This window comes from Athene cunicularia (assembly GCF_003259725.1).
Source record: "Athene cunicularia isolate RWA chromosome 6 unlocalized genomic scaffold, athCun1 chr6_part2, whole genome shotgun sequence".
Classification (NCBI taxonomy): Eukaryota; Metazoa; Chordata; class Aves; order Strigiformes; family Strigidae; genus Athene; species Athene cunicularia.
Genome location: NW_020799106.1, coordinates 3585285 through 3599957, shown reverse-complemented (window position 1 = coordinate 3599957; position 14673 = coordinate 3585285). Strand labels below are relative to the sequence as shown.

At 42.0% G+C, this 14673-nt stretch overlaps 1 protein-coding gene across 24 annotated transcripts in view; it reads left to right on the top strand.

The window, feature by feature from the left end:
* Window positions 1–14673, top strand: part of ANK3 (ankyrin 3) — a 308020-nt gene that overhangs the window by 201604 nt on the left and 91743 nt on the right. For all 24 annotated transcript variants that reach the window (XM_026851817.1, XM_026851825.1, XM_026851824.1 and 21 more), the window contains 7 exons: window positions 60–158; window positions 1416–1514; window positions 3708–3905; window positions 4450–4548; window positions 5280–5378; window positions 9050–9247; window positions 11610–11708. In XM_026851817.1, the coding sequence (XP_026707618.1) occupies window positions 60–158; window positions 1416–1514; window positions 3708–3905; window positions 4450–4548; window positions 5280–5378; window positions 9050–9247; window positions 11610–11708 (891 nt within the window). The remainder of the gene's footprint in view (window positions 1–59; window positions 159–1415; window positions 1515–3707; window positions 3906–4449; window positions 4549–5279; window positions 5379–9049; window positions 9248–11609; window positions 11709–14673) is intronic.

Here is a 14673-nt window from a genome sequence, read left to right as displayed (position 1 = left end):
CGTTCTTGTAAAGGAGTGCAGAAGTAGGTATCTAAGTTTGATCTTGGTTTGATTTTCAGTCGGGCCTAACTCCAATCCATGTTGCTGCCTTCATGGGACATGTAAATATTGTATCACAGCTAATGCATCACGGAGCATCACCCAACACTACCAACGTGGTGAGTAACAGGTTTCCTTTCAGCCTGGCAGGACTGTGAGCACATTATACCACCTGGGAGCAGCACGGCTGTGAAGAGCCTACTTCTGGTGCCACCTCCATAGCAGTCGTGGCTCCTCCTGGAGTCACGGGAAAGTGCAGCCTCCAGACTCCTACTTGGGAGATGCTTGATGGGTTGAGGAACCCTCAAAAGAGGCTGACCGTAAAGCAGACTCTGTTCTTTTTATTTTCTGAGGAAAACGATGAGAGCATACTGTAACTTTTCATACGTAATTTTTGGGATGTGTACTTGACTGTCGAGCACTGTTTTCCCAGGACCCCAGGGGCCTACCATTTAAGGAGAGTTCTGCTGTTATCAACAGATTGCGGCAGATTGTCGGGACATATTGCCTGTGTCCATACAAGTGTGCTTTTTCTACTGGATGTGCACTGGGTGCCCCAAGGCTCCCCGGGCATGTGTAAAAACCAAAGTCATTGTTAGATTAATTTTACAAGTCGGGAAATGGGAGGGAAACAGAAGTCTGTTGATTCTTTCTAATGGTTTGGCCTCAAAATCTCGCTTTGCACAGGTGTAGTTAGAAGACAATCTTTTGTTAAAAATTTCATCTGTTAATTCTATTAGATTATATGAAAATGCAACACTGTTGGGAAATTAGCAGCTGTTTGTACCTATAGCCATATTAATGTCCAAAAATTTAGAAAGCGATTTCCCTACTGAATTTATTCTGGTTTCCTTGGATTTGTCTTTCATTAAGTCCATAAAGCCTCAGATTAATGTACTCATTAATTTATTTTTTTTTTCCTTTTGTTCACTCATCTCAGTCCTTGTCCAATAACAAATGATAGTGGTGCATAGGGCATACCAGGAAGAAAGCCAAATGTATGTGTCTCTGAATATACAAAATTTGAAATAAATTTTTTGTTTCTCTAAATTAGGCTCTATTTAAATGGACGTCATTTTTAACACTGTTAGTAAAATGCTAGTAAATACAAAAATTGCACTGTCTCTTCTCAGCAAAAGATTAGTGACAAAGGCACTATTGTGTTGGCAAACTGACTCCGAAATAAACTGCTTTGTAGCATACAGCTAAGAGGTCAAATACTGTCAATCTCCCATCTTGTTCACAGACAACCACTACAAAATATTCCAGTGGAGATTTTTCTGTCACAAGTATTTTTATATTTATGAAATACGTTAGGGTTTGTTTTTCCTGCCGTGTGTTTTTAATGATATTTTGGTTTTGCTGCTGCGTGCTAGAGAGGAGAAACGGCGCTGCACATGGCTGCCAGAGCTGGCCAAACGGAGGTCGTTCGGTACCTGGTACAAAACGGAGCCCAGGTGGAGGCTAAAGCTAAGGTAAGATGATGGTCTGAGTATAATAACCCTAGATTACCTATCTTTAACAAAGCAAGGAACGACGTTCATCTCGCATGTGTCTTTCAGGAAGAGAAATGGAGATGAAGCCAAGGGCCTCGGCATAATGACCGCTGATATTTTGTAACGTGCTCTCGTACTGTAGTCATGAGTCAGTGATCTGTATGAAAGAGAGAAGGCAGGAGGTGTCAAGTTGAGACCATGACCTTTTTTGGTCAACTTCTAATATAAGTTATTGTGTGTTTGAAAAGTTTTGTTTTGGGTTTGGAAGCAAGGAGGTGAGGAATGCCTCAAATCTACTTTTATTTCTGCAAAACTGTAAACCCCAGGCTCCTGGTGTCTCCTGTCATGTTCCTAAAGCATCAGGCTGTATGCATTCAAAAATAGTTATACTTCTAAAGAAGCCTTCCTAAAGTACGGAGGCGTAGTAAGGGGATGTAGCATAGGGCTGGAAAGAAGGAACAGACCCTCCAGATATAACTGGAATTGAGGAAGGTAAGAGGGGAGGAAAAAGAAATGGTCAAGGACCACTGAAGAAACATATAAAGTAAGGAAATAAAAGAGTTCCAGGAAGCAGACAGGGGAACGAGATAAATGGGTGCAATAAATAGCAGTCTTAATAGGTAAAACCAGGAAAAGCTTCTTTTTTTTTTTCAAATAGCAATTAAATTAATACCATTTCAAAGACATCTATTTTTCATTGTGAAATTATCATCTGTGAATTGGCTCACAAATAAAGATACTAGTAAGACTATATACTTATAGAGAACTCTGACTAAATATTTATAGCAGATACGCTTCATATCTGCAAGCAGACTGACAACAGAAGTGAATCATGTGCTCTGTAAATCATATCTCCAAAGACAGCCTTGAAAGTGAACAGCTCGTGCTCAGAACCACAGTCATGAAAATATTTTCTAAGTAATTTCACACAATGAAATAATTTAATTTGTGCAAACTGCCGTTGCCTGTAATCAATTTGTTATCATAAATAACAACCAAAGTCAAGCAATAGATTATACATCAGTGCTAACATAAGCCAAGAGGAATTTGTGGGAAACAAGCCCAAGCTGGAAAAGTTTAAGAACCACACAGGCTCTCCACCAGTCAGGGGAGAATTTCCCTGCAAAGGAGCAGAATTCACATCCTGACACTCTCTCATCCTAAATCCCAAAGGTGTAAAATCACTGTTGTAGGATGGGCATGGGCAGAAGTCTCCCTAGCAGAGAACAGCCCAGAACTACTCTGCTGCAGAACGTGGGGTCTTAGTGCTCAAAAGGGAGGAAATTCAGTAGGGAAAAATGGGGAGAGAAAGTTGTTTGAATAGATTTATGAGGAACGGGGAAAAAATGAAGCCACAGGCTTTGTTAACCATACTGTTGTGATAGTGTGCTTAATCCAAAGATTGTACAGCTGAGAATGGGAAGGACAAAAATAGAAAAACAAATCATGAATAAGAAAAAAATCATCTATTAGACACTCAGTACAAGGTCACAACCAACCACAATATTTTCATTGAAGGAAAATAAATAATGAGACTCGTGACAGGGCCACCCCTGTATTTAAAACTGTTAAGATTATCGTGTTCTGAATAGTAGTGAGGAAACAACAGTGAATCTCATCACCACCACGCTTTATTTTCAATTACATCCACCATAAAGTTATCTGCGAACTACCAAACAAATTGTTCACCAGTAAAAAGCACAAAGTATGATACTTAATGCAAGTTACTAGGCAATAGTAGGCAAAGTACCTCAGGTCATCCCAGACAACCGAGTTGTTAAATGTTGCTGGGAATCCTAAACAAGCCCAAGATGTGAGCGATAGATCCCTGCAGTCACTGCATTTTAAAGTCTCAAATTCAACAGGAGACTCAATGCGCCTTAGTGGCAAAGCAAAGCGAGGCAAATCCAGATTAAGAAAATCGATCCATTTGTTTACTGTTATGGATTATGTACCTGTCTGGAATATTTTGTGATGCATCAACAAATCACAAGGTATCTTTATTATATGACAAAAGAGCAAGCCCGCGTGCAATAGCCACTAGGTAAAACCTCAGTAGAATTAACACTCGTCTGCAATTTTGAGAAGTGATAGAATCTGAGCAAGTATTTCCTGTCAAAATATGAGCCTTAGTTTTCTTAGGTGGGTCTGTTGTGTTTCCTTTATGTTTAGGATGACCAAACGCCGCTGCACATTTCTGCTCGGCTGGGAAAAGCAGATATAGTGCAGCAGCTGCTACAGCAAGGAGCATCTCCAAATGCAGCTACGACGTCTGGCTATACGCCCCTGCATCTCTCTGCTCGAGAGGGACATGAAGATGTAGCTTCTGTTCTTTTGGATCATGGTGCATCTTTATCTATCATTACCAAGGTAAGGGAGTTGCAAAAACAAGAGCTCGTATTGTAAAATACAGCTGTATCAAGTGCTCCTTGCGAATTAAATGCTGCAGGAATCATCTGCCCATACAAATAATACAAAAACAAGCTACATTTTACTGCATTTCACATACCCATACATAAAAGGGTACAAAGCTTTATGCTTTTGCCTCAGAGCCTGATGTGTAACATATCCCAGTGATCAGACAAGCGTTTTCTTGGAATGAAAGGAATGCAGGGCAGAAATTCCTGGCGGGGGTTAATAAACCGTTACCCAGCCTTATCCTTGGGTCTTTGGTGGTGCGAAGAAAGGAACCGGCTCTTCCCTTTTTACAGTTGTTTAAATGTAGATAGGGCTTTGCCTCGCAAGGGAGGGCCACCAGACCTGCAAGGGCAGTTGGGAATCTGCAGGCTTGCTGCCTGTACTCAGGGCTGCGTAAGGGAAAGGATGGGAACAGCAGTATCCTTGTAGATCGGAGACAAACCTTACCCTGAAAAAGGGTGCAATAAGGCTGCTATATAACTGCTTTCTCTTACAGAAAGGATTTACTCCTCTACATGTGGCTGCAAAATACGGGAAACTTGAGGTAGCCAACCTCCTGCTTCAGAAGAATGCATCTCCTGATGCTTCTGGAAAGGTAGGACAAAAGAAGCCACTGCCACTTGCACAGCAAATAATCTAAATGCACATAATATTGTAATAATAGCCTTCTACCTACTTACCATCACGCTAGTATCCACAGCCTGGGTTTAACTGGGACGGATTCCAGTCCCTGTTGAGGCTGCCAAGAGCCAGCAAACTCTTGACAAAAGTGACTTTTATTGTCATTAATTGTTAACAGAATTATGTCTTCTCTGCACCCATGTAGGGGAATGGAGACAAACCATTCTCCCAGCTTCCTGCCCAGACTATTTGCAGTCCTTAAGAGCATTCAGGCAGCTGGCTCTGCTCCCCCAGGTCTCGTGACAGGGGGCAAAGCCTAGTAGGACCTCAAGCTTTTTAAAGCAGCCCAGCTTGGATTTTTACATATCCAGGGGACAGTTTATTTATCCACTGCAGTAAAAGGAAAACATTGCCGAGGGTGTGACCTCAGGGTCAAAATTCCTTACCTGCTCTGTCCTGGGGGCAGCATAGATAACGTGCTTCTCTGTTCATCTTCCCTGGGAAAAGTGAAAAGGGCTTTCACAGCTGAGTAAGGATTTTCAAATCTCCATTTTATTTTTTGATTCTAAAGTTATCAAATACTCTGGATACAGGAATGAATAACAAATGTGTTTTTTCACCTTATCTAATTTAGTTTTCCAAACTCTTAAGTTGTCCCTGGAGAGGGTCTGTAACAGCACTTGTTTGTTCTGCATGTGTTTTTAGAGCGGTTTAACACCACTGCATGTAGCTGCACACTACGATAATCAAAAAGTGGCACTCCTACTGTTGGACCAGGGAGCTTCACCTCACGCATCTGCCAAGGTACAAGTACTGCCCACCCCGGGGGAACAATACCTCGAATTTTGTGTCATTTTATTCCCTGTTTACCTCCGTTCTTTCTAGGCTGTGTATGCTTGCATTTACAGGGGACTCGGTGACCTTGTTTATTAATGTGTCACAGCCACATGGGGCTGCAGGTGAAAAAAAATAGCAGTAAAAAAGCAAATATAGATGTAGAAACATTTAAAATCTCTAGTTTCAATAAAGTTCAGTCTCGGTGAATACTGAGCCTTGCTTTCACTTGTCCTGTTTCCTTAGTACCTTCTCCAAGCCAGCAAATTTATATCATTGCGTCTTAACATCTGTGCCAGGCAAACTTGGAGTTAATGCATTGCTACACAGAGGTAGTTCTCCTGTATTGTGCCACAGGATGATTTCTGAGGTGTGAGATGTTTCTTGGTGTGTAATTACTAATGTGCTTCACAATACTTCTACCACAGTGTAAATAGACTGGTGAGAGAACAAAACAACTACTCACAGCCCTGCTTTGATTGCACTTTACTGTAGGCAAAGCAACACGCAGTGTAAGATTTCAGGGGATGGGAAAGAATAAATACTTACACGCATTCTAATTCTGAGTTGATGAAAGAATTTAGAGAAGCTTAAAGTGTCTATACCTTTTGTGGATCCCAGGTTTATGTATGGATCAATAATCAATAGTTGGACAGCAACAATGAGTAAAACAGGGTGGAAGCGTATGTAGGCTCAAGTGGGGTAAGTGCAGTGTAAATACCTCATCTAATACAACCCAGATACATTCCTAAAATCACTGCAAAAAACCCCACTGTGGGAAATGGAGAGCTGGTGGAGAAGTCAGTGTCATGGATAGACAGCTCTCCTTGATTGCCTTCCTCGCACACATGACTGAATACAGCCGTAACACTAGAGGCCTTCTGCATGGCTGAAGAAGAGGATGGACTCTGTCATACGTGGTAGGTCCCAGAGTCTATAGTGCGAAAGAGAAGGAAGTTAAATAAACAAGGATAGCCGGCAGCAACCGCACAGTTTAAAATCAATAACGCCAATAGTGGCAATCTGCCAGAGCAGAGCCCCAGGAGGTGAACTGGAGTGAGCTCTGATCTTTTACTGCTGCAACCCAGCCCTCAAATGCCACTGTGGGGAAGAAAGGGCCTTCTGAAGAGGATGAGAAGACACTGACCCAGTTTTCACTGAAAAAAATTGAACAGCAAGTGGAAGCTGTGCATCCTGTAGGGGCAGGGATTGCAGCAGCCACTGCCAAAGGCTTGGGAAGTCCAAACCAAGGTGGAAGCACGATAGACTATAGTATAATATCACACAAACTCCTGTGTCAGGTCACCTTAGCTTCCCCATCTGTAACGGAACGGTTCCGCAGCTGCCACTTCAGGCCTTCCAGTGCCAGCTGTAAGTCTTCCTAAAAGAAGGCTTTTGTTAGCATTCTGCAGCAAGTGAGCCACAGCAACACTGAGCAGGGCGTCAGTACTAAATAAAATGAACGGTAGCACGTTTGTTCCTTTGGGCACCCACTGTGCAGTCATCTGAAAGGTGATACTGGTAACAACAGATGATTTCCCATTTCTGTTGTAAACGTGGTCTAATAAATGTGTTGCATCATATCTCATCACTGGCTCCACGCTTAGTTTCATCAGCAGTTGCTTTTCCTGTGCCGCTCCTGTCTTTGGCACTGACCTGCAGAGCGGCTCATTAGCCTGGCCTGGCTAATTTGCCTTAAAGAGTGTGTGGTGAAAGGGTGTGGGAAGTGGCCATGTCAGAGTACAGTGATACAGAGTTATTCTGATGAATTATTCTTCTGGTTTATAGGCAAAAATTAGGCTTGTGTCTCATTTTAATTTGGCATCAATTTTAAAATGTTTCTCTTCCTCTTCTGCCCACCCCTAAAGCCTCAGTTTTTCTCTATCCTTTTAACTGTTTTCCCTTTTTAACCTCTTTTCCCTGGCAGGCAGAATTAAATTTTCCTTCCAAAGTTTTTCATTTTGTTAACCCTTCCTTCCAAACTTCTCCATTCCCTTGTGCATCTCCGCACAGTGGCTGAGCACAGCCCTCATGATGACAAGATGCAGACTGAGACTGAGCTGAATCTCAGCTTCTATTTTTCAGCTCTCTTTTTTGCTTCCTCTTGACAACCTGCTGCTTTCCATCCCGCTGAAAGCAACGTATGCCCATTTCTGAGGAAAAGGCTTGAACACGGCATTTGTTATTTTACAAAATACACAGAAGCTCCATTTATAATACGTGAAGTTCAGCATATATGCAGGATTTAGCATGTAGTATTTAGGATTTAGTAGGTGCTTATGTGGCAATGGCTGTTTTACATGTCAGTCTCGTGCAGGAAGTCTTAAGGGAGAGGATTCGTGTTTGTTTTTCCTGAAGCATTTTATCTTCCAAGTAAAAATTCCGGGACTGTATACTTCCCTTCCTAATTGTGTCGCTGCGTTTCGCAGGTGTCATTTTGAAATATCTCCGTATCTAAGGTCTGAACTGAATCTGAATTGAATTTTGAAGGTTTACAGAACCTTTTCCACGTGGAGTTAGTGCTGTGCGTCTCTCACTTCCCGATGACTCTTAAAGCTCTCCCGTCATCATTTGTGTGCCCCTGTGTATTTATGCTTTGCTCCTCCCTGCATCGCCCTGCATCTGTTCTGACCTGCCTTCCCATAGGGTGCAGCCCTGCTGCCCCTCGGAGCCGAGCCAGGTGAATGCTTTGTGCCTTTAGATAGATTTTATTGGGCTGTGTAATCAGAGATGCACATGGTACTCAGGATCCCACACAAAATGGTTCCTGCAGCTGAGGTCTCATCCCCCCCATCTTCTTCCGTAGTCACATGCGTATGTGTGCACATTTGCCACTTGCTTTAAAATGAGGGCAAATATATTTCTGAAAGGCAGAAAGTTCTTGAATAAACAGGCGTCAAATCTGTGCCAAAAGCTGGTCATACCTTAGTCAGTGTTTTGGTATTTGTGTGCCAATCAGTTATTCTCTATATGTATTTCTCTGTTTTCTGCCGAATCAATCCTTTGTTAGAATTATAAAATTTCTATCATGCAATAGATACTGCATTTTTAATTGTAGTAGTGGGCTCACTAGGTATACGTATTGGAAGGAATAAAAAAAAAATAACGCATGAAAGACTCTAAAGTTATATGCTTTAATTTTCCCTTGATCTGAACAAAACCAGCCTGTCAGTAAGGTTAGGGTAAATGCTGAAAGAAAGGCCATATTTCATGTACGAAATGCTTTCATTCACACTGGGAAATGGGAAAAAAACCAAACAATAACAGCTGGTCTGAGTTATGAACACACATCCTGCTCTTCTGTTTGTTAGAGATTTTATGTACATTTAAGGAAAAGCAGCCAATGTCTGAAATGAAACTCAAATTCCTGTTGCTATAGGGTGTGCTCTTCCGAACTGATATTTTTTTCCCAAGTTTGAACGTTTCCTTCAGAATCCTCCTCTCTGTAGCAATACTTTCAAACCCAGACTGCTTAAAGCTCTGATACGTTCATTTGTACAACTAGCTAATATTGTATTTGACTGTGCTTGACAGAATTTTGAGAACTAATGACTGACTTTTCTAGAGCGGGGTAGGTAGAGGGAAGTGATTTGTCACCTTGCTTAACGCGTAGCTTGCAATGAAGTGCTTTCTTTTGACAGAACGGCTATACGCCACTGCACATAGCTGCCAAGAAAAACCAGATGGACATAGCAACTACACTTCTGGAATATGGTGCTGATGCCAATGCTGTAACCAGACAGGGTATTGCCCCTGTACATCTTGCCTCTCAGGATGGCCACGTAGACATGGTGTCATTGCTTCTTACTAGAAATGCTAACGTAAATCTCAGCAACAAGGTAAGCGTTCCCCCTGCTTGATGCTACGGCAGTAAACAAATAGGGTGATGAAAATGATAGAAGCCTGCAATTAAATCTTGTCCATTTGCCATTCTGCACGTTTCGAAAACCACTGCAGGTGTTTGAATGCCCATCATCATTTCTTCTAACAAAGCAAGCAGCATGCCCTGTCACATTGAATGAACTGAGTTTTGTAGTACTCAAGTTTTGATCCTAGCACGTGCTGCAGAGGAATTTATTAATCCATCTCCCTTCCTTCCACGTTATGCTAGTCTGCCAAAACATGCCCAGAGAGAAAATGTCTTCCTCCCTTCAGGGGTTAGTGGGACTGGCGCGTGTCGTTGATGAGCCTCTAGATATATGCCTGCCCATTAAGCAATGGTAACAACTCACTTGTTAAGGGAAACTGATTTTATATTTTTTTTTTTTTTAATGGGATGATAACAGCAAGGTTGTCTGAGATTTTGTTCACTAATATAAGTGATTCTTCCTCCCCAGGGGGTGTTCCTTAGAGCACACTGACTTTTGGTGTAATTTCTCCTGGGGGCAGGAAAGGGAAGTTGGTAAATTGTAGTTTCTATATGTATGAATTTATAGGCTATTAAGCCTGCTCTGCAGTAATGTTTCTAGCAAACGTGAAGCCTTAATTCTTTCAATGCCCCGCTAGGCATCAGAGATGTTGTAAAGTGCAGGTTCAGTATGGATTTATGTAGCTAAAGTAGAAAGGCATGAGACAAATTTTTCGTGGAAAATATTTCTTATTCTGAGCAGATAGAAAGACTGTCCTCTGAGGCTGTGGGTGATGCTGCACAGGGCTGCTGTGTTTTCCTGCTTCTAACTTTACAGTTTGGTTATTTTTGGGCCCTCCTTCAGGAAGCTTCTCTTGCAGATGTTGATTTTTATTTTTTTTTTCCCCTGTCTCAATCAAGTGTGTGGGCTTATGCAGTGCAGGATGTACTTTGTATCCCCACAAGACAATTTGCCATGTACACATTCTGCATCACGTTGGCTATGATGGTTTTGCTGCTGAGGCTAACACAGAGAGCATGATTGCAGCTGCTTGGCGTTTTGATTCAGTCCCACCAGAGGTTAATTACCTGCAGCATCCTTCCAACTGTTACTGTTCACTTGTCATCTACAGTTTAGCATTATACTGATAACACCACCTTTTGAAAATAGTCCCACACACACACTCAACGTTTCCTCCAAACTCAGCACCTATATTTGAAGCCAGATATTTAAAGCGCACCAACTCTTGAGTTTTGCAATGGGAATAAAAAGAACATTTGTTATATTCAGCATCCACAGAATGGTTGGGAGCTGAACGCTCAGAGCCTCAGTGTGGGCACTGAGAGGTTATTAAATCTTTTTAGGTTTGGCCCATAATATCCAGGCTTCGTTAGGTAATTTACAGTTGCTTGCTGTTCTATATTTGTGTAATGTGACCCACCTAAGCTGCATTGTCATCAGGATTGAATGTTCAAGTACAGTCTCAGAATAACTGCCTTTGGTAGCGAATGCACTGTGGACACGAGTTTGGGTTCAAAGGTGGGAAACTTAGAAAATGTTTCTGCCTGATGTGCCAGCTGCTGCCACCTGCACTTCTGTCACTGGGGCTAAAGGCAGGAAGAACAGAAGGAGTGAAAAAGAACTGTAATTTGCAAGTAAAGGATATTCTTTCCCATTCCTAACGGCATTCCCTCAGCAGATTCTCTCTTCTACCCCTCTCAGCTGAGGTCTTTGTGGCAGAGAGTTGCATAGTTTTCTGAAGCTTTGAGGATTTCAGAACTCAAGTTTCAGATAAGAAAACTAGTGGACCGTCAAAAAGAGTGTCAGTACATGTCGTCTAGCAAGTCTGTATACTCCCTGGGTGGAGAGAAATGGACCTGATGTCAGAGAAATACAGTTTCATTTTTTCCGTTTGTGTTAGAAAATGATAAAGTAGTGGAGTAAAAGGTGAGGCTAAATCTGAGTGAATGTTACTTCGAGAAAACTTGTAGAAGTTTAAACAATTCAATATTTCTTTTAAAACCTCACTCAATCTAAGGAAGTTAATTAGTCGGGAGGTAAATACTATGCGACTTTTTCTTAAAGTGTATAATTTGCTATCCCACATTTAACGCTGCATGAAGAAATGTTCCCTGGGTAAAACAAACATTATCTTCCTGACTTTCCAGTTGTACTTTCTTAGGAATCAACAAATGTGTTTAGGAAGCACATTATGCAGGGAAAGTGGAATTTATTTATTTATTTATTTATTTAAATTCAGTAGGATGTTTTGAGTCTTACCAATACCTGAATTTGCATTTTAGTATTCATGTGCCTCCTCTGAAGACTGTTACTTGTTGCTTCTGATTTACAGAGTGGACTGACGCCGCTCCACTTGGCTGCTCAGGAGGACAGAGTCAATGTAGCAGAGGTTCTGGTTAACCAAGGAGCTGCTGTGGATGCACAGACCAAGGTAGGAACACCGCTGCCAACGTGCCTGATTCCCTTTCGGGGAGGCAAGAGCCTGGAGGCTGGACTAGTAATGGATTTCAGGGTGAAACTGAAATAACAGCAGAGAAACGTTCCTTGTAACAAACTATTAGAGAACGTATTCAGAAAACCAAATACATGTAAAGTTGAATGTTTAGTGTTATACCCAGTCTTTGAGCAGTAAGCTTATTTCTTGCCAAATATTCAGATCAATATAGACTTAGATTGTATCCTACTATTGTGTTTCACTGAAGGTAAGTGGGAATGATCCGGTTTTTATGTAAGGAAACTTTCAGATAAAGCTTGAGCTCTCCCTACAGAGTCATATAATCTTTTACCATATGCATAATCTCATCTGCTTTTCCTATTTTTTTACATGTTGCACATACTTTCCATTCAGCTGACAGTAGAAACAAAACCCAGGAGAACTTTTTTCTGAAAACATCTGTATTTACAATGTAAATGCAATGTAGGCATTCCTGGCTAATAAGTGGTTAATACTTTTTCCCATGACTTAAGAGACTTTATAAAATAAAGTAGTCTCCTTTCCCTGAGCCGATACTAAATAGCCATCCACAGACATGATTCTGCAAGTAAAGCCATTGTTCATTTGTAAAGATTACTCCCTACTCCTACAGCTTGACTCAGCCTTCGTGACTGGATGCCTCTGAATTTCTAAGCCGCTTTGTTTTGCAAAGCATAGTGAGGCAAGCTATTTCATCGTATGGGTACATTCTAGGGAACTGACATTTTCTGTTGTCCCAAGTTCAGACTAGGCCATTGTTCTCCTGATGGTAAACATTAACCTGTTAGGTAGTCAGTAAATATTGCTCTACTCTACTTTTGAAAATAGTATTAGAGATTAAGTATTTAACCCTTGAGGACAAATTTGAAATTCTTTATCACTGTTTTCTAACATGAGGTGCATCTGTGCGTGAGTGGTCCATTTCAAATTTACTTGCCAAAAGATAGTTTTGCCTGAAGTTGGACTCTTAAATAAGAGACCTGGTTTTCCAGGGTGCTTGGGGATAGCTTTTGAGACCCCAATCAGTTATGCCACCTGCTTCACAATATTGTTTTCAAGAGTGATGTCGTGAATAAATTCCAAGAGCCTGTGTATAAATGCTTTTATGCTCACTAATAGTGTATAGAGTGCTCAGAACTGAACGATGATGATCTCAGTGTCGACTACACTTACAATCTAGATCTTGGAGTCATTCCTTTAGCTGAGTAAGGAATCAGTTGTGATCAAATACTTGGACTGTAGCTGATCAAATCGACTAAATGAACCAAGTCTCACAATCCGACCTGCACCCTTTGTGCAGAGTAACAGCTTTCACAACTCTCTGTTAGGTGTGTGCTACAAATTTAGTGCTGTGCTTGCATCCCATAAACATCCAAGGTGTGTCAGACTGTCCAGCAATATTATCACCACACTGACATTTCAGAAAGGGCTGAATCTGTTGTCATGTCTGGCTGCAGCTCAGCTGATTATAATCCGTGGCAGAGGGAAAAGTCATTGTTGTGTGATTTTTCTACTGTGTAATTCCAACTGTACCAGCTACTAATTTCAATGAAATTATTCTGACATGAAACTGAAATATTTCTCCTGAAATCCCAGGAGCTTCCCCAGCTTTATACTTTTGTAACACATCCTCAGCCTGTACATTTTGCAGATGAATCAGTCTGGGTCCTTACCATCTGCTAAATCATCCAGCAACAGGGGAGATCTGCCCTGGTTCGTTCTTTGCATTATTTCCTCAGACGTATGTGGTTGCCTTTCTGGAGATCATTCCTACCTGGTTTTGGTTTCTGTAGCAAGACACTGCAGAACCTGCTCTTTTAATTTGATCAGAGCTGAATCGCCTTCTAGCCCGTACAACTTGCCTGTGAGGGTTTGCCTGTCTCCCACTCTTCTCTGTCCCACAAATAGTAAGTAGTCTAAGGAGACATTTACGTTGACAGGTGCAGGCAGTCACGTGTTCCTTTTTTGCCTGCTCGCCAGTGTCCAAATAGGATCCAGTTCTGGACTAGTGGCCTTTAAGTCACATTAGCATGGTGGAAACGTCTGAGATACTGTCACAGCTGAGAGGCAGGGCATGTTTGTTGGGTCTCGAGGGCCAGCCTGGTACAGTCGCACAAGCTCGGTACTGAACTTTAAGCCTGGCAGGGTGGCGGTGTGGTGGAGTAGGCATGTGACTCTCTAGACACACACAGAAAAGGGACTTCAGTTTCTCATTCAGAGATCTCCTCTGGGTGGAGCTGAATTTCTTAATTGCATCTTTGAATGTTGAACTAGTCAGTAGGTAAAACCACACACGGAAAAAAAAATAAAAACCCTCAGTCATGTTTCTGTCTGCAGCATGAATCCTGTTATCAGTAATAGTCATATAAAGAAGCCAACAGTAAGTCCCTTGTTGCTCACCCTCATTCTTCAGGTATACACGTAACTAGCGCAAGCAAAGAATAGTTTCCCAGTACACATTTGCCTCCATGGGACTGCCCCAGAGTTGTTGAAGAAGTGGGGCAGGGACTCATAGGTCAGCAAAGTCATGGTGTATTTAAGCAGAGCTACTTTGTGGTGTCACAAATCGCCTGCCCGGGAGAATGTGTGTTACTGATCCTGTAGGCCTCTGTGCTGAAGAACACCCGCAAAGCCTTGTCCTCCTGCCTACCATGCTAGTTTGCCCTCTCTGCTGTAGGGGACTGTCTGCTCCTTAGGAAGAAAGTGCTCCCGTGCCTTGCGGGATTGTGTTAGAGTAGATTGAGCTTGATGCTTATTCACTGACTTCTGCAGAGTCCCATCTGCTGGGGTTGTGCAGCGGGGAGCCCTCCAGGCTCCACACAGTCAGCCACGCGGGGGTCATCTGCCAGAGAGCCACTCACTACCATCTGTGATAGGAGAAATGTGCCAGTGCACTACCATGTATTTTAGCATGGAATAGTTT